This window comes from Ambystoma mexicanum, chromosome 5q (assembly GCF_040938575.1).
Source record: "Ambystoma mexicanum isolate Mex_15411 chromosome 5q, UKY_AmexF1_1, whole genome shotgun sequence".
NCBI lineage: Eukaryota > Metazoa > Chordata > Amphibia > Caudata > Ambystomatidae > Ambystoma > Ambystoma mexicanum.
Window position 1 is genome coordinate 104,074,732 of NC_090933.1, and position 17,118 is coordinate 104,091,849.

At 49.6% G+C, this 17,118-nt stretch overlaps 1 protein-coding gene across 2 annotated transcripts in view; it reads left to right on the forward strand.

Annotated features, from left to right (window-relative positions):
• Positions 1 to 17,118, forward strand: part of ELP2 (elongator acetyltransferase complex subunit 2) — a 1,316,635-nt gene that overhangs the window by 1,199,092 nt on the left and 100,425 nt on the right. For both annotated transcript variants that reach the window (XM_069620606.1, XM_069620607.1), the window contains exon 19: positions 576 to 697. In XM_069620606.1, the coding sequence (XP_069476707.1) occupies positions 576 to 697 (122 nt within the window). The remainder of the gene's footprint in view (positions 1 to 575; positions 698 to 17,118) is intronic.

The following is a 17,118-nucleotide window of genomic DNA, read 5'->3' on the forward strand; positions in this document are numbered from 1 at the left end:
ACAAGAGTTTGGTACGTAGTTTCGGATTGTCCCGGATGTCAAGGATATCCCTCGCCATATCCATACATGCTTTTTGTATCTAAAAAATAAATATGCTATTTTTGGCAGCCAGGCCATATCCTCTGTGCGTCTCTCTTATGCTCCCAGTGTGGCTTGTGGCAGAAAGCGTTATCTTCTCTCCCCGAGTCCTGCCTTTTCCCTGAGACAAAGAAGGCCTCAGAAGAGACCACTCGCATCTCCAGTCATACAGGTCACGAAGAACCACCTGCAAGCCCTAATGAGTACCCCACCGAAGATGGGACCATGCGCATGCGCCCTGCTAAACCTGCAGACACAGATGGGCTACGATTAGCAGGTGTCTGGTGAGCAGCCTGTAGTGATGCTAGCCTGCTCCCTCTCGGGGACTCCCTAGTGCAAGGCTTCCTGTTGGAACACCTCTACCAACATGGCCTCTGAATATACACAAGCATTGTTTAAGAAAGAATGAGATGAACTGTCAAGTATTAATCATATTTACATATTACTCATATTTGCAATCATTTACTTGACTTAGTTTTCATTGTTTTTTTTTACAGAACCATGCTTCAGTTTGTATGCACACACAAACAAAAGCACAGCAGTACACAGTCGAATTATTTGGACTTGTGATTGGAGCCCAGACAGCAAGTATTTTGTAACAGGAAGTCGTGACAAAAAGGTGAGTCATAAAGGATAGCAACATACAAACAGTTATCACTTTAAACAATAAGAAACAAGCCCATAGTAATTGGGTGGGGTGGGGGATGAGGGGTGGCCGGTTGGGGTTGCTAACAGTGTCCAGACCAGCAAATATGAGTCAGACCGTTTCAAGTTGTTTTTGGTTGCTTTAATCCTTAAGATGTTTTATACTACTGAAAATTCACAGTTCAAATCACATTCAGCCAATATCTGAAGTGTGACGGTCGCATGCGTCTTATTATGGACATGGATTAAGAGACTAGATCAAGCCTGATGTGCTATGCATATATAACCTGTGCCCCCTCCCTGTGATGGCAATTAAGCTTTGTTCTTTGCACCAGTGCCTGATAAAGATTGGGGCCCTGGGGTTTGATCCAGCTTAATTTCTGCATTAAGATCGGGTGTGTATTTTTATTTATTGGACATGCTAAGGGGCGGTGGACAGCGGTTTTATAAAGCTGGTCTGTCATCTTTCATTCCCTGTTCATATCTGTCATATGTTGCTTCGGGGAGCGTCTACTCTATGATGCAGAAGATTACGAGGCCCCCTTGCAATTGCCCTAAAGGGCCAGTGGTACCTGTATCTGGTCTGTGACTGACCCTGCCCAGTGCTAAGTGAGGTTTATCAGGGGTTACGCCCCAAACCGTCCCGAAGTCCATCATCCAGTAGTTTGGGGCGGTCCCTGGCCCCCTTGGTCACCTAACTAGATGTCCCCGGATTTGTCACACATTCGAGAAGCACGCATGTATGGTTCTGTGCACGTGGAATTTCTGAGTGCTCTGTTAAAAAGTTTGTGTCACAGGAAATATATTGTGTTAAGCCGTCGCAAATATCAAATAAAGTGCATCACAAGAAATAAGACCTATTCACAATGGAACTGTCATCAAATGCTAATTTTGGGGTTTGCTCCTAAAACCTATAGGATCATCTTTATTAGATTTTACAGACTACAAATTTAAAATGATTAAATAAGCTATCTATTTTAGCATCCATTTTTGTAATTCAACTTGATCTACCTTTCTGCTTGTAATCATTGAGGCTAGATGGCAGTGCTGGTACAAGAAGCAAAATTATCAAAAGTTCTCTATTCTGCGAGAGATAACTATTTCTACAACCACCAACAAAGTGCAGACATGGAAAAGTAGGTGGCTCGTTAGTGTTGGAGTGGTTCTTCAAGGTAGGCAGTATGACATGTTTCCCAAATGATTGGGCAGAAGGATAAACGTGACAATTTGGTCAAGTCATCAGGCAAAAAGGCAGGAGGGATGCAACAGGCGTTCCCTGTCTATCTCGGGAGGCAAACCGAGAGATCAAATGTAAGAACATTTTGACTTTGAAGTATCCCCAACTTACCCTCTGGCTGCAAAGAACCCCCTGTTGGGATGAATCACTTGGAGCTAGACAGGTGCAGCTGCTATTGACGAGCCAGAAGCAGTCCTTGTTATGGTGAACAAGCCCATAGGTTAGAAAACCGCCCAACGAAGGCAGGTGAACCGAACGGCCACTGCGCAAATGTCACAATACAGTTTGCAAAGGACCTAACCAGAAGTGGCACGAGGGCGCAACTAATGGAAGAAACTCAAGTTCCCTAATGTCTGAACTCCAGATGAGGAGCATTGAGGGTGAGGGGGGATAGCTTAGGGGCAACATGTTTGTCTTGGAAGCAAGACAAAGAAGCGCAACACAGGTTCGAATCCCGATCCTGTGCTTGGAAACCAGTTTCTGGTGTTAAGCACGTTATAAAATAACAATTATAATTATAACAATCAATCAAACATTGTCAAACAGAAATCCAGAATCGAAATGTCTTCAGTAGTTGCAGAGGAGTTCTCTATGGGAATAGATAGAAGATAGCGTGAAGGAGTTCCAAGTTTTGAACAAATCAAAGTCCACAAAGGATTCTATTTAGGGGTGTGGATACTCTAGAAAATGAAACCCTAGTCCAAAGCCAAATCATCCCCAGGACGGTGAAAACCCAGTTCGCAGGGCACACACGACTATCCACATAGGCACCGAACACAGCCAAAGGTCAAATAGCGGGGCTTCTAAAGCAAGGAGAACTAACAGACCAAGCAAGATTGCCTACCGCAAGCCATTCATTAAACAGGAACTGTATTGAGAGGTTTGATGTTGTTTAAATGATGTTTAAATGATGTTTAACTTTGGTGCTGATCGAGTTTTGGAAATTCTGCATGCTCACAATTGGGCGCGCAGAAGGATACATGGTAACATAAGAACGCCAGCTGCCGGCTGACCCCATGTTAATGGTAGGATCTGTGAGAGCTGCGCTGATAGTCTCCCCTCTTCCGCCCAGGTGCATGACTCTGCTTGCAGTGCATTAACAACATAAAAACAAAAATAACACAGTTTTCTGATGTTTGTTAATCTGCTTAGAATCACATGCTGTGCATAGGTCCGACATCCAGTGGTCACTGCAGAGTATTGCATTTTGTTTTTCGTAGTCGAAAAGGGACGTCGACAAGGCGTGTCTGAAACACTATCCCTATAGTGACGTGCGTTGTACCCACAATCCCTCACGCGTCGAGGTCCCTCAGATTGTTTTTTTCCGCCCAGCTACTGGTCGCCTTTACGCGGAGCTCCTCGAGAGACATTGCAGATTTCATCTCCTCGACCTTTGGTCTTTTTCCTATATTAATATAGAACATATCGATCCCTCCCTCGACGCTGTTGTGAAGCTGTCTCCGCCGAGCAAGATCTTCGACGGAGGGGACGAGCGGAGGAGATCCTTCGGCGTTGCCGAACACGTGGCCTGGCCTCGCAGGCCATATACAGTAGGGAGAGTGGTGGTCGTGGGACATCTCTGCTTCTTTTCTGAGAATGCCTTTCCTTTTCCCCTTCCTTTCCCTTGGGGTGGTTATCACGATTTATTGCCTCGGCTATGGAGAGGACACCCTTTAGGTTTTGCCCGCTTTGCAAGGGCAAGTTTACTTGGAAGGACAAGCATTCACGGTGTAACCGCTGCTTGCCCCTCGATCACAAAGAGGAAGGTTGCACGGCTTGTCGGCTTCTTAAGCCTAAGACTCTAAAAGACCATAGGGTCAAGAGGTGGGCGGCCTACGCTATGTCGAAGGCCGACGCTTCACCCACCGTTGCTACCACCGACAGTGACGAGGAACGTGATACCACGACCTCCGCTACGGAAGTCGAAAACCCCCCTAAAGAGCGCACACGCGCTTCGTCGTCTGTCCCCGGCCCCGACGGGCTCGGCTCACGCCCTGCTTATGGGGATGAACACCCCGGCGACATTGACGCACACAAGACCACACATAAGCACACAACCCATGGCTCTTCTTCGTCAAAGGGGAAGAGAGCATCAGCGGCCAAGGAGACGCAGGTTCCACCGGCAGCCTCCTCGGACCGTTCGGGTTCGAAGCCCCTCTCGCAGCCGCGACCAGCGACTGGGCTTTCGGCAAATAAGGGCGCCGCCCCCAAATCATCGGCCGGCGCGCATCAGCAGAAAGCGCATGCCGCCGTAGAGCGATCAACACCCATAACGTCGAGACCACAGCCCTCCGCTGACAAACGAGTCGCTGAGAGCTTGGCGAGGATCGTGGTAGCCGACGCCCACAAGCGTACGCCGAAAGACACGTCGAGCGCTACGCAGAGGTCAAAAGACACGCCGAAAAAGCCCGAAGAAAGGCAGGGACTATCCCCTTCAGTCGAGGGGACCCCCAACACACCTGAAGGCTTTTCGGAGGGCGACGGGACACTTTCCTCGACGTTGTGGGAGAGGTCGAGCCGTTTTCAGCTACAAGACACTATTTTTCCCCCGCTAGACCGCTCGGGGGTACCCCATGAAACCATGGAAAGGCTCCATCTCTGCATGGAAAGAATGGAGAGGTTTATGAATAGCCAGAACCCTCCCACTCCCAAGAGAATAAGAGAAGGGCCTCAGGAGGACCCCAGGGCCAAAATTCCGAGACTAGTCAATCCCCACCAGGACACAGCCTCAGACTTCCATAGTGTGTATGACCTCACTGGGGAAGAACATTACTTTGAGGAAGAGGATGATTTTATGGACGAGGAAGAGGGACGGAACCAGGAGGAAGGTCTGGAAGACAGCCCAGACTTGGTAGGAGAAGGCTTTGGAGAAAATCCAGAAGAAGGACCTTCTCACCCCTGGCAATCCCCATCAATATTTTCCGACACTGATGTCCTGAACCTAAATCCTCCTGACAATTCACCTATTAGAAACACGTCTCCCATTGACGATCAGCCCACATTCAATGCCCTGTTGCGCAGAGCAGCAGCACATTTCGAACTGGACACTGGGGAGCTCTCTCCTGAATTAGACTTTGTGGCAAGAGTAATTAAGGAGAAACCTCCGGTTAGTCAGACCATTCCCCTCCTCGCTTCGGTGAAGAGAAGAATCATCCCTTCGCTGTCCACACCCGCACTAATCAGAGGGGTCAATCCTAGAATTGAAAAACTTTTCACTCCTTCACCCTCAGACCCGCTGTACATCAGGGGACATTCCATTCCGGATTCCCTGGTAGTAACCAATACAAGAAAGAGGGCAGGGGTACCACTTTCCACCAGTGAGGCACCACCTGACAAGGAGGGCAAGCGGTTATATGCCCTTGCAAAAAGAGTTACATCCTCGGCTGCCTTTTCGGCAAGAATTGCGAACAACAATTCTTTGCTCGCTAGCTATGCGGACGCGCAGTGGGCCAAACTGCGCAAAGACGCCGAAGAAGCGCCGGAACCATTACGTACACGCCTGCTTACAACTATTGGCGAAGGAACCCAGGTCAACCAGAGTATTGTAAAGAACTCTCTGGATGCTGCAGAAACAGCGGGACGTTCCCTGGTTCAGGGAATACTCCTAAAACGCCACGTATGGCTGCGTAACTCAGGGTTCAAACCGGAGACACAGGCGTCTTTGATAAATACACCTGTTGAAGACTCAAACCTCTTTGGGAAAGCGGTGGATGAGGCTCTGGAGATGGCTAAAAAAGAGTTTGATACTATCAAAACTCTTGACCAAATCTCTAAGCCCTCTACCAGGCGCGGCTATGGCAACAAACGCTTTTTTCTTGGCCAACGCCAACAACAAAACCAGCAGCAACAGTACCCTTCCACCAATTTCCAGACCAATAGTGGGCAGTACAGCCAAAGAGGCCAGCGCCGGGGCAAAAGAAGAGGCCGGGGGTCCACCCCCAGAGGCTCCCAAGCCCCCAACAACACCATGTGACGCGAAGATTCACGTCCCCTCCCATGCAACACCGGTCGGGGGCCGGATAACATCCTTTCTTCCAGCATGGGAGGGTATAACGTCAGACCGCTGGGTACTTTCCACCGTAGCCCACGGATACTGCATCGAATTCAAGAGTTCCCCAACATACAAACCCCCGAGGGGACGACGCATGACACCGGAACATCTTGCCATCCTTCTCCAAGAAGTACAACAACTGCTGGAAAAAGGAGCCATAGAGGTCGTGCCTCTATCTCAGGTAACGGAAGGTATTTATTCAGTGTACTTCCTTGTACCCAAAAAGGATCTAACCATGCGCCCTGTATTAGATCTGTGCCCAGCGAACAAGTTTATCAAACCCCAAAAGTTTCGTATGGTGACCTTACAGGAAGTGATCCCACTGCTATCACAGGGAGATTACATGACAACATTAGACATGAAAGATGCATACTTTCATATTTTAATGTTGCCAGCGCACAGAAAATACCTCCGGTTCATGATAGAGGGCAAACACTACCAGTTCAGAGTGCTACCCTTTGGCATAGCATCAGCACCAATGGTATTCACGAAGGTGCTGGCAGTGGCAGCGGCCCACCTGCGCAGGTTGTCCATCCCAGTTTACCCTTACCTCGACGACTGGCTCATAACAGGGGATTTTTACGAAACATGCTTCTCCAATACCCAAAAGACTGTAGACCTTTTGTTCCAGTTGGGCTTCTCCATCAATGAAAAGAAGTCCAGCCTAGACCCCAGCCAAATCAAACAATTCCTAGGGGCTCTAATTCAAACAAAGGACGGCCTTGTCTTCCCCTCCAAAGAGAGGGTCCAAAACATGCTGTTTCAGATCCCTCAATATGTAACCGGTCGAGAGGTGACGGTACGCAAAGCAATGCGCTTGCTAGGCATGATGGCGTCGTGTATTTATTTGGTACCTCACGCGCGCCTGCGCATGCGCCCAATGCAAGAGTGGCTCAACAGCCAGTGGTGTCAGGCCAGCGGACTATGGGACGATCTAGTGGTGGTCTCGCAGGACTTAGTTCTCTCGCTACGGTGGTGGACAAAGGAAAACCTGGGAAAAGGGAAACCCTTTGCCACACCCGCGGCGGAAGCCACTCTAACTACAGACGCATCCCTCACAGGATGGGGGGCTCACCTATCTCATCAGACTGCTCACGGAGTGTGGACTCCGAACGTAGCATCCAAACACATCAATCTTCTGGAGCTACTAGCGGTGTTCAAGGCGCTAAAAGCCTTCCAGGAACACCTACAAGGCAGGACAGTGATGGTCCTTACAGACAGCACCACAGCCATGTATTACATCAACAAGCAGGGGGAACCCATTCTCCAGGACTGTCCAAACTGGCCCAAAATATATGGAAGTGGGCTCTCAGACAAAACATGTTCCTACTGTCACAACATGTACCAGGGGAACTCAATCTGCTGGCAGACAAACTCAGCAGAGATTTCCCCCTGCCCGAAGAGTACGAATGGCGACTGCACGAAAACATCGTTTTCGATGTCTTCACACAATGGGGATTCCCAGAAATAGACCTGTTCGCAACCCTGGAAAACTCACAATGCCTAAGTTACGCCGCCAGGTACCCCCAGAACCAATCCAAGGGGAACGGTCTGTCGATACAATGGTCAGGGAAATTTGTTTACGCTTTTCCCCCGACTCCCCTTCTCAACAAGGTGGTCCACAAGATGCACCAGGAACAACTAACCATGATACTGGTGGCCCCAATGTGGGCCCGACAGCCATGGTTCGCTCACTTGATGGAGATGTCTCTATCTCCCCCACTGAAACTCCCCTGCCCGTACAACATGCTGTCACAAGACGAGGGCAGGACCCTACATCCATGCCCCCAGAACATGAACTTAGCAGCTTGGCTCCTGAGATCATAGAATTCGGACATCTACAGCTCCCGCAGAGATACATGGACATCCTCAGGGAAGCCAGAAAACCTAACACCCGCCACTGCTATTCTAGCAAATGGAAGAGGTTTGTCATCTGGTGCAGGGGTAAGAGCATCAACCCGATTGACTGCTCTCCCACACATATTGTTCTATACCTGACCCACCTATTGGATTCAGGTCTAGTGTTTAATTCCATTAAAGTCCACCTAGCGGCACTTTCTGCATACACCACTTCCCAACTCAAGGTGTCGTGGTGGAAGATCCCTGTTATAAAGGCCTTCATGGAGGGAGTAAAGAGAATACACCCCCCGATAGCTGACCCAGCTCCCGGATGGGACCTTAATGTGGTACTTACCAGACTCATGGGCTCACCATTCGAACCCATGCACAAAGCATCTCTTAAACACCTCACTATTAAGACTGCTTTTTTAATAGCTATCACCTCCATCAGGAGAGTAAGTGAACTTCAGGCTCTTTCTGTTCTAGACCCCCTTGTTACAGTTCAGAGATAAGGTGGTTCTACGCACTCACCCAAGGTTTGCTCCGAAATTCATCTCAAAATTCCACGTAAACCAGTCTATAGGACTACCAGCGTTCTTTCAAAATCCTTCCAACCTGGGAGAAAGGACTCTGCACACACTAGATGTCCGCAGAGCGGTCATGTTCTACATGGAAAGAACCAGACCACTGAGGAAGACTAATCAGTTCTTCGTCTCGGTGGCAGCAGGAAGAGAAGGGGATGCAGTTTCAAAGTCCACTATTTCTAGATGGATTGTTCAATGCATCACTCTCTGCTATACTCTTGCTAAGAGAGAACTGTCCTTTAGGCCAAGAGCACATTCCACTCGAGGCACGGGGGCGTCCATAGCATTCATTGCAAATGTTCCCCTTGAGTCCATCTGCAAAGCGGCTACCTGGAGTTCTGTGCACACCTTTACAAAACACTACTGTCTAGATGCACACTCCAGATCTGACTCCCAGGTGGGACAGGCAGTATTAAGACATCTTTTCTCTACTGTTCCTTCTCATAACCCACCGCCAACTCCGGGTACTGCTCGCTAGTCTATGCACAGCATGTGATTCTAAGCAGATTAACAAACATCAGAAGACAATGCATTACTTACCGTAAAAGCATTTCTGATGGTTGTATCTGCTTAGATTCACATGCGCCCACCCTTCCTCCCCGCTCGGATGGAAGGAACATAGACTTCCTTTTATATCTCTCTTTTCTGTACTCACTCACGTCTAGAAGGCTCCCTCAGGGCAGAAAAATACAAACAGAGGGACCTCGACGCGTGAGGGATTGTGGGTACAACGCACGTCACTATAGGGATAGTGTTTCAGACACGCCTTGTCGACGTCCCTTTTCGACTACGAAAAACAAAATGCAATACTCCGCAGTGACCACTGGATGTCGGACCTATGCACAGCATGTGAATCTAAGCAGATACAACCATCAGAAATGCTTTTACGGTAAGTAATGCATTGTCTTCTTTTTCATTAGGAGGGATCTGTAAAAACAAAACAATGGATAACAATTTCTCATCTTAGAAAAATCTACCTGGAGCAGACTGGGTCTGAAACTTTAACCAGCCACAACAGTTCCGTGGCAGTTCTGCCCCAGCTTCTCTTTGTATTGGTCCCCTCTTCGTCGTTGGTACTCATGGCACTGGATATGAGAGAGCAATATCAATGGAGCCCCCAGGGCCTATTAACTGTGTTCCTTTTTTCTGCTCACTCAGATATTGCCTGTGTCCAGGCACCTTGTCTGGTGATGCAAGCCTCCACTTCAGATATGGAATCCAAAAGGTTTGATGCCTTTGGTTGCAAAGCTTTCTCTTGTAGGAGTCTGGTGTTACAGACACTTAATGCCTTCTGTCTTCTAGCTCTGTCATGCACTTTAGGAAGTGATGATGTAATTTGCTCACGCAGGTGGATTTTTGCTCATTGCGCTTGCCAGCGATGACAAGGAAGCAGCTAAGCACATTCTGTAAACAGGTCTGGGCATAACAGCTTGTGCCACAACGACCAAGAGCGCAAGGGCCTTTGTCTAGTCTGCTGGTACTCTTGGATGTGGTCCTTTGGTTTTTCACCCTACGTCTAGTCTGAATTGATTGATATGCTGTTTGATGGGGCCTGTTTGTTCAGGAAGAAAGCAATACAGTAGATAGGCATCCTTTTGAAAACTTAAACTTCACCATGTCCTTGCATTACAGTAGTCCTCTTCCTATTCAAGGAACTGTACCTTTGATATCTTCACCTTGCGGGGTAGTCAGTAGGCAAGGGGACAATATGTTTGTTCATCCAAAGGTAGACGTGCATCTCAAGGCAGTGTTCCCACCAACTCAGTGCCTCCTGTGGCCTGAGCTACAAAGATCTTTTCATTTCTAGTCCTTCAAAAACTCAATTCCACTCCAGTGGTCACATAATCCATTTTGTTTCATCAGGGATGGAGGAACATCACCTCCAACAACTGGGATTTGAGGTCATTTCCTATGGTTACTGCTTCCCCTTCCTACAGAAGCCATCAGAAAAAAAACTTTCTTTACCCAGACATCTTCTGGATGCTCTCCTGCTAGAGGTGGCACAATTCCTGTGCAAGATACTTATTAAGTTAGTACATTGTGCGTAGTGGTGCAAGGGCTTGTATTAACAATATTTTTCTGATCCTTTATTTAGGGAATGGCCTGAGGGCCATCCAGATCTTGCACCTATGGAACTTGTGCAAGATGGGGGACCCTGTCCCTGATTCTACACAATCTGGTCATCCCAGACTTGAGGGTGACACTGCGCTGCTAGGAAACCTATTGTCACATCCTTATCCACCCACATCACCAAAGGTTCTTGAGGTTTGTGGTTGGAGTTTTCGAATTTGCCCATCTGCCCTTCCTCGTCCACCAGAGTGTTCCCAAAATCTTTTGCTAGCAGCTCACCCGAGAAGGCATTGCATCAATATCTCCCCATACTTGGATGAACGGCATGCTCGCCAGACATGGGGCCTCATTACGAGTATGGAGGTAGCCATGCCGCTTTTAGCGGCATGGCTACCCCAATACCGGCTACCAGGCCCGGGTCGCGCAAAAGGTGGACTTACCGGGCCATTCCGACCTTGGAGGGCCCGGTAAATCCCTTTTGCAGGACCCGGACCTGGTACATCCCCATTCCCATTTGAGCCCCCATAGGGCTCAATGGGGAGGATGCTAACAACGGGCCTATTGATGACGGGCCCGTTGTTAGCATCCTGGTTTGCTAGCGGGTCCTGCTAAGGACGCCAGGTCTGACCAGGCGTTCCTTAGCGGGACCCGCTAGCAGACCTCGTAACAGGGTGGCCCGGAATGAACGGTGCCGGTCCCTTACCGGCACCGTTCATTCTGTGGCCACCTAGGTTGTAATGAGGCCCATGGTCTCTGAAAATCTCTTCCTTTGTTTCAGTTGATTTTAATATTCATCCAATGGCACATGACTATAATTCATGCCTGTTATGGCAAATTCCCCTGCCTGACTGCGATTTTGAATGGGGGTGACCCAGAGCCCTGATCCCTTTCCAATCCAGTGGATGAAGGACCCAAAGTGGCATGGGGTGATTCACCAGCGACCCTTCTTGATCCCAGTTGTTTCGCAGAGGACAGACACAGGAAGAATCTACAGAAACCCCTGACCTATGTTAAAGAGCCTGAAGGTTCCACTAGTCACACCCAATGTCTCTGATGAGAAATACAAAATATTTTTAAAACTCGCACTGTTACAGTAGCAAACATCCTGCTGTACAGTACTTCAATGCAAAGGCCCAGAGAAGTTCTCCCAAAGCCCCAAGTTCCTGTGCATGATACAATGCTGCCAGTGTGTAGTTTCCAGGCAACATTTCTACCCAAGGGTGATAAAAGTACAAGCCTATCAAGCCATTACCTAATGGCTGTGTTTTCCTTCATGGGGGATACAAAGTTGCATTATTACTGACCATTCCGTTCACAATCGTAGGAATTAAAAATACAGTATCTGGTTCACACACTGAAAAGGCATGGCAGCTGTCTCCTTCCCAAACAGTGATCTGCAGTACAGGAATCCTTCCGAAGCATTGCCGTGCAATGACAGAAAAGGTTAAGTGGATTACAACATGGTGGACAGGCCAGATTAAGATATGATCTAGATTCAAAAGGCCATTGTAAGAACAGGTGAACCTCTGAGTGGCAGCCAATCCCAGCCAGTCAACCAATTTCAAGACACGGGTGCCAGACCCTCACAAAAAGCCCAGCTGAGCTGGAGAAAACACATGGCTATAAAAGCCCACAAGCTCAGCCTGACAATGTAAGTGTTTGGCAGGAAGAGGTTGGAGAGTGGGAAGAACTGGAGAAGTGTGTCAGGAGCACACTTTGTAGGAGGGTGGCGGAGAGATGGAAACAGAGGGGGAGGTGGGGGAACATCAAAAGGAGATTGGCTGGGAAGATCAAGGGGTTGACTTAGAAGATAAAGCAGTTGGAAGGGAAGATGAGGGGGTTGGCTGTATGTGTGTACTGAACTTGGGCTTCAAGTATTTGGCCGAATTCCGGCTGAAAAATATCTTAATCTCCAGCTGAATAGCATTTTGCAATTTGCCTCCAGCCGAATCATTTGTCTTCTCATTTGAATGCATTGTAACAAATCAGACAATGGAATTACACATCCAACAGCATTCCTGATAATTTGTAGAATAATTTGTAGAATTAAAGTGCCTATATTTGTATATTGGGTAAGGAGACATGAGCATGTTTTTTACTATGGGAACAGCTTATGGAGAAGGAAACATTAAGAATTCCCAATAGTGTGGCAAATATTTTGCCCAAGAAGAAGGAAACTGAATTTAGCCACGTTGGCCCTAAAAATAATTGCAGGGCATTGAAAGCATGCCAAGATGAATGCCAAACTGAAAAGGCAGTATTTCATTGGCATCCATCACATATCATAAGGCTGTTTCAAATAAAGAGACATTTGCTTACTGATTGGGCCTTGTATGTGACTGATAAAGCCAAGAACAATTAAAGGCTTATTCTACATGGAAATCGTGGCATTTGCAAACACAGAAACTGCTATCATGGAAGTGGGTGCATTTTTCAGCTGAATAAACACATAGGGGGTCATTCTGAGGTTGGAGGTAAGGGAAAAACGATGCCGGTAAAGGATTACCGGCATCGCTTACCGCTCCGGGCTATTCCGACCATCCAACCCGCTATTAGCGGCACCGTAAATAACGGTGCCTCTAATAGCGACATGGGCCACAGGCGCGCGGCCCATCATACCAGCAATAGCGGCATGCTGTAAACTGTAGGACATCACAATTCAAGCGGACATGCAAATACGGGCATCATGAAGGCGCTAAAAGTGGATACCGGCATGCCGTAAAACCGGCATCGCGGACCAACCGTATAATGCCATGTACCGTGTTCCCAACTGCCATATGTGCACACCATCCGCACAGGTGGAGGCAATGGAGTCTGGGCCTGTACAAAAGGAGCACACCCACACACCACACCTCTTTCCACACCAAGATCAATCCAATAGTAGCATCAATACTTCAGCTGGAGGACATGCTTGCATTGCAACACCAGCAACAACAACAACAGCAGGCACCACAGAGGAGACACAGCAGGAGAAGGAGGATGAGACAGGCCCAGCATGCCCCACCAGTGCAGCCAGCGTAACCACACATGCAGCCCCAATCCCAAACGTCAGAGCCAGTCCTTTCTACCCAACCCCGGAGCAGAACCACACCCTGTACCGTCTGGACCGGGACACCATCAACTCTATCGTGGACATGATACACGATTGTCAGCCTCATTGAAATACGCACCGCCATCCCCTCTACCGAAGGTAGTGTCGGTGCTCCACTTCCTTTCCACAGCCACCTACCAGCACACAGTGGGGCACATGCATGGCATATCACCACCCTTATTTACTCGCATTCTGAAGCAAGTGCTGGATGCCCTCCTCAAGCACACAACAGAATACATATCCCTACCACGGACTCCCCAGGAGATTCTTGAAAGAAAAGGTGGCCTCCATGCACTGGCAGGGAACGCCGAATTGTATAGGTGCCCTTGACTGCACCCACGTAGAGTTGGTGGCCCCGCATGCCATGGAGGTGGTTTACCGCAATCGCAAGCAATACCACTCCAACAAGGTGCAGATGGTATGCGACGCCAGCAAGATCATCACACATTGTTGGGCCCGATATCCCGGATCAACCACAGTAATGCTGCATGTCACCATGGGAAAAATCAGCGCAGAATGCCTAACATTGCCTACTGACAACGCTCCCCATCATAAAATCCTACAGAACGCTACACATCACTAAATGGACACGGACACAGCTGTATGCGTACACAATGCATGAGCAACAAGACGGCAGAGCACACCATGTATCATCTTGAAGATGCAACCCACACCATTATTCTATGGCACAGGACACATTGAGGGCATACAAAATGGCGTGCATACAACCAGGGACATGTGCATGTGGCAACGATAATCTGGCAGCATGTGTATCCGACGCATGTGCCCCTGCCCCCTGACATTGAACTGCAACCACCTGGTGATGATGAAGAAGTGACTGCACATCATCGCGGTGCCGATGCACAGGAGGGACGTGCTGTGGGTCAGTCAGTGATTGCACAATATTACTGACGTACGTGGCTGCAGAGGGTGACATGATAGTTTGACAGAGGGCACTGGATGTGGGGGTACATGCATACTATGCACTGTATATGAATAAATGACACATGCACAACGGGTGTATTGAATTCAACAATGAAAACGCAATAACCCTCCACCACCCTCCCCCACTTCCCCTTCCCCCCACAACTCCCTCACACCCCTCCCCCTCCCCCCACAACTCCCCCAAACACCCTCACCCCCTCCCCCACAACTCCCCCACACACCCTCACCCCCTCCCTCCACAACTCCCCCTCACACCCCACCCCCAATCCCCACAACTCCCCCACACACCCTCACCCCCTTCTCCCTCCCCCGCCCCCCACAACTCCCCCTCACATGTCCCAACAAGTCTCTAATGCCTTCATCCGGCTGGCCAGACTATTTTTTAGCACTCCCTGGACCTGGTGGCGGCATGTCTGGCCGGCGCAGGGTGCGCGACGACCTGCGGAATGGGCTGGTCTGGGAAGAGCTTGAGGAGGATGGTGTGGCCGCCTGCTCAAATTGGGTTGCCGGACGTTCTGACTCCATGGCATCGGCTATGCGGCTGATTACCTGCCACAGGGCGGATACCTCCTCGCACAGGCGGCTAGTATTCTCCGCAAATATCTTGCCCATGGAGGCGGTGTTGTCTGTGATTGTCTTGCTTAGAGAGGCGATGTCCTCCCACCCCTCCTGCCTTGCCTGGGCGTTGTCCTCCACGAACTGCCGCACAAGGGCAGTCAGCTGCTCAGAACGCTGCGGCCCTGCGGGTGCACCTGTGGAAGTGGACGGTGCCTGGGTGTCATGCTCGGCCTCACTGCTCTCCACTATGGGACTAATGGCCCCTTGAATGAACTCCCCCCCCCCCCAGACTGTTCCGGGGTGGTGCCGTGGTCTGACTCGAGAGATGTGATTTGGGGGGATGGCAGTGGCCTGGGCGTGCAGGGCAGTTTTGAGGAATCGTCCTCCATGGGAACTCATACCTCTTCCTGTGCCTCCTCCTCAGCCTGGGGTGCTGTGGCTGCCACCTCCCCAGCCAGACTGGACTCTGCCGAGTGTGGAGCCTCAGCTGTTTCCTGTAGCTGTGCAACAGGTGTTGGCACTTCCGCCTGAATGACCCTTGGCAGCACCGGTGCCCTGGCAACCTGAGGTGTTTTCAATGGTGGTGCACGGCGGGCCTTGGGTTGACCCTTCGAGGTTGAAGGCCGGATGACCTCATCCCGAGCCCTCTTCCGGGGTGTGGTTTGCTGTGAGGTTGAGTCATGGGCATCGCTGTCATGGTCTGAGCCTGTGGGGGTCGAAGAGAGGGACGGCATGAGTGATGTTTTGATAGACATCATACATACATTTGTACAATTGATCATCCACACAATCGAGGGTAATATGCATTTGAGTTTGGATGATCACGTTGTTTGATTCATGGGTGGGTGATGCAGACATACGTCGGGGTCACTCATGTTGGGCAAGACCTATGGTATGTGACATGCATATTTGTTGGGGCCTGCATGCAGTGTGACTTATGGCATTTACATTTTGTGTGGTATGTGTCAGGTACGGCATTGCCTTGCTGCAGGCATCTGCATGTGTCTGTGATGTGTCCGACAACTTTGCTGTGAGTGTGTGTGTGTTGGGCCATGGCTTGCCTCTTTGGACAGACATATTTGTTGACTTTCATCAGACTCTGCATTAGTGTTTTCTTAGAACAATCACCTCCATCCGCCGATGTTGTGGCCGATGTTGTGGCGCCACACTCTGTCTCCGACACCTTCTATGCCCTCAATGCCAATCAGGCTGCACAGATGCCCTCCCATCGGGACAGCTTGATGGGGGGGCTGGCTCCTCCGCCTGTTGCCATTGCCTGGCTCCTGTTGGCAGAGAGTATGTTCCGTACTCGCAGCCGCAAGTCGTCCCACCACTTCCTGCAGTCTTTTATGGTGTGTGGGGTGTTCCCGACTGCGGTCACTTTCTGCGCCACAAGTGCCCAGATCTCTTTTTTGTGAATGATGACCTCCCTCTTCATGCTCTGGGCGAACACGATGTCAGCATGTCCCTGCAGGATCCCAGCTAGCATGTCCAACTCGTCTTCATTGAAGCGCTACTTGCGCTGGCGGGAGGCGCCCTTCTTAATAGCCTTTGGCATTGTGGTGTGTTGGAGGATGAGTTTCCACGAACAGCAGTGTCCCACAGGTCCTGTGTGCTGAGGATGGCAATGGATTGTGTTTTTAAAGGTGGCCGCCGTGCTCCTTCCTGTTCCTGTGCGATGACGCTACTTCCGGTTCCGCTTATTTACGGTGACCGTTATTAGCGGCGACCGCTATTAGCTGTGGCCGCTAATGCCGCATTGGTTCATGCCGGTAGTGCAATCTGCGTTATGCATGATGCCACTAAGGGCATTTTTTTTCGTGCTTTTAACGGCATGGCGGTAATACCCTTACCGGCATGGCGCAAAGTTCGTGCCCGCGAAGTCGTAATAGCCCTCTATTAGCGGGCTCTTGACTACACAGACACACTATTTGCGCCATGCCGGTAAGGACAGTTACTTACCTCCAACCTCGGAATGACCCCCATAGAGTTAAATGTACCTTGCCAAAATTAACATATC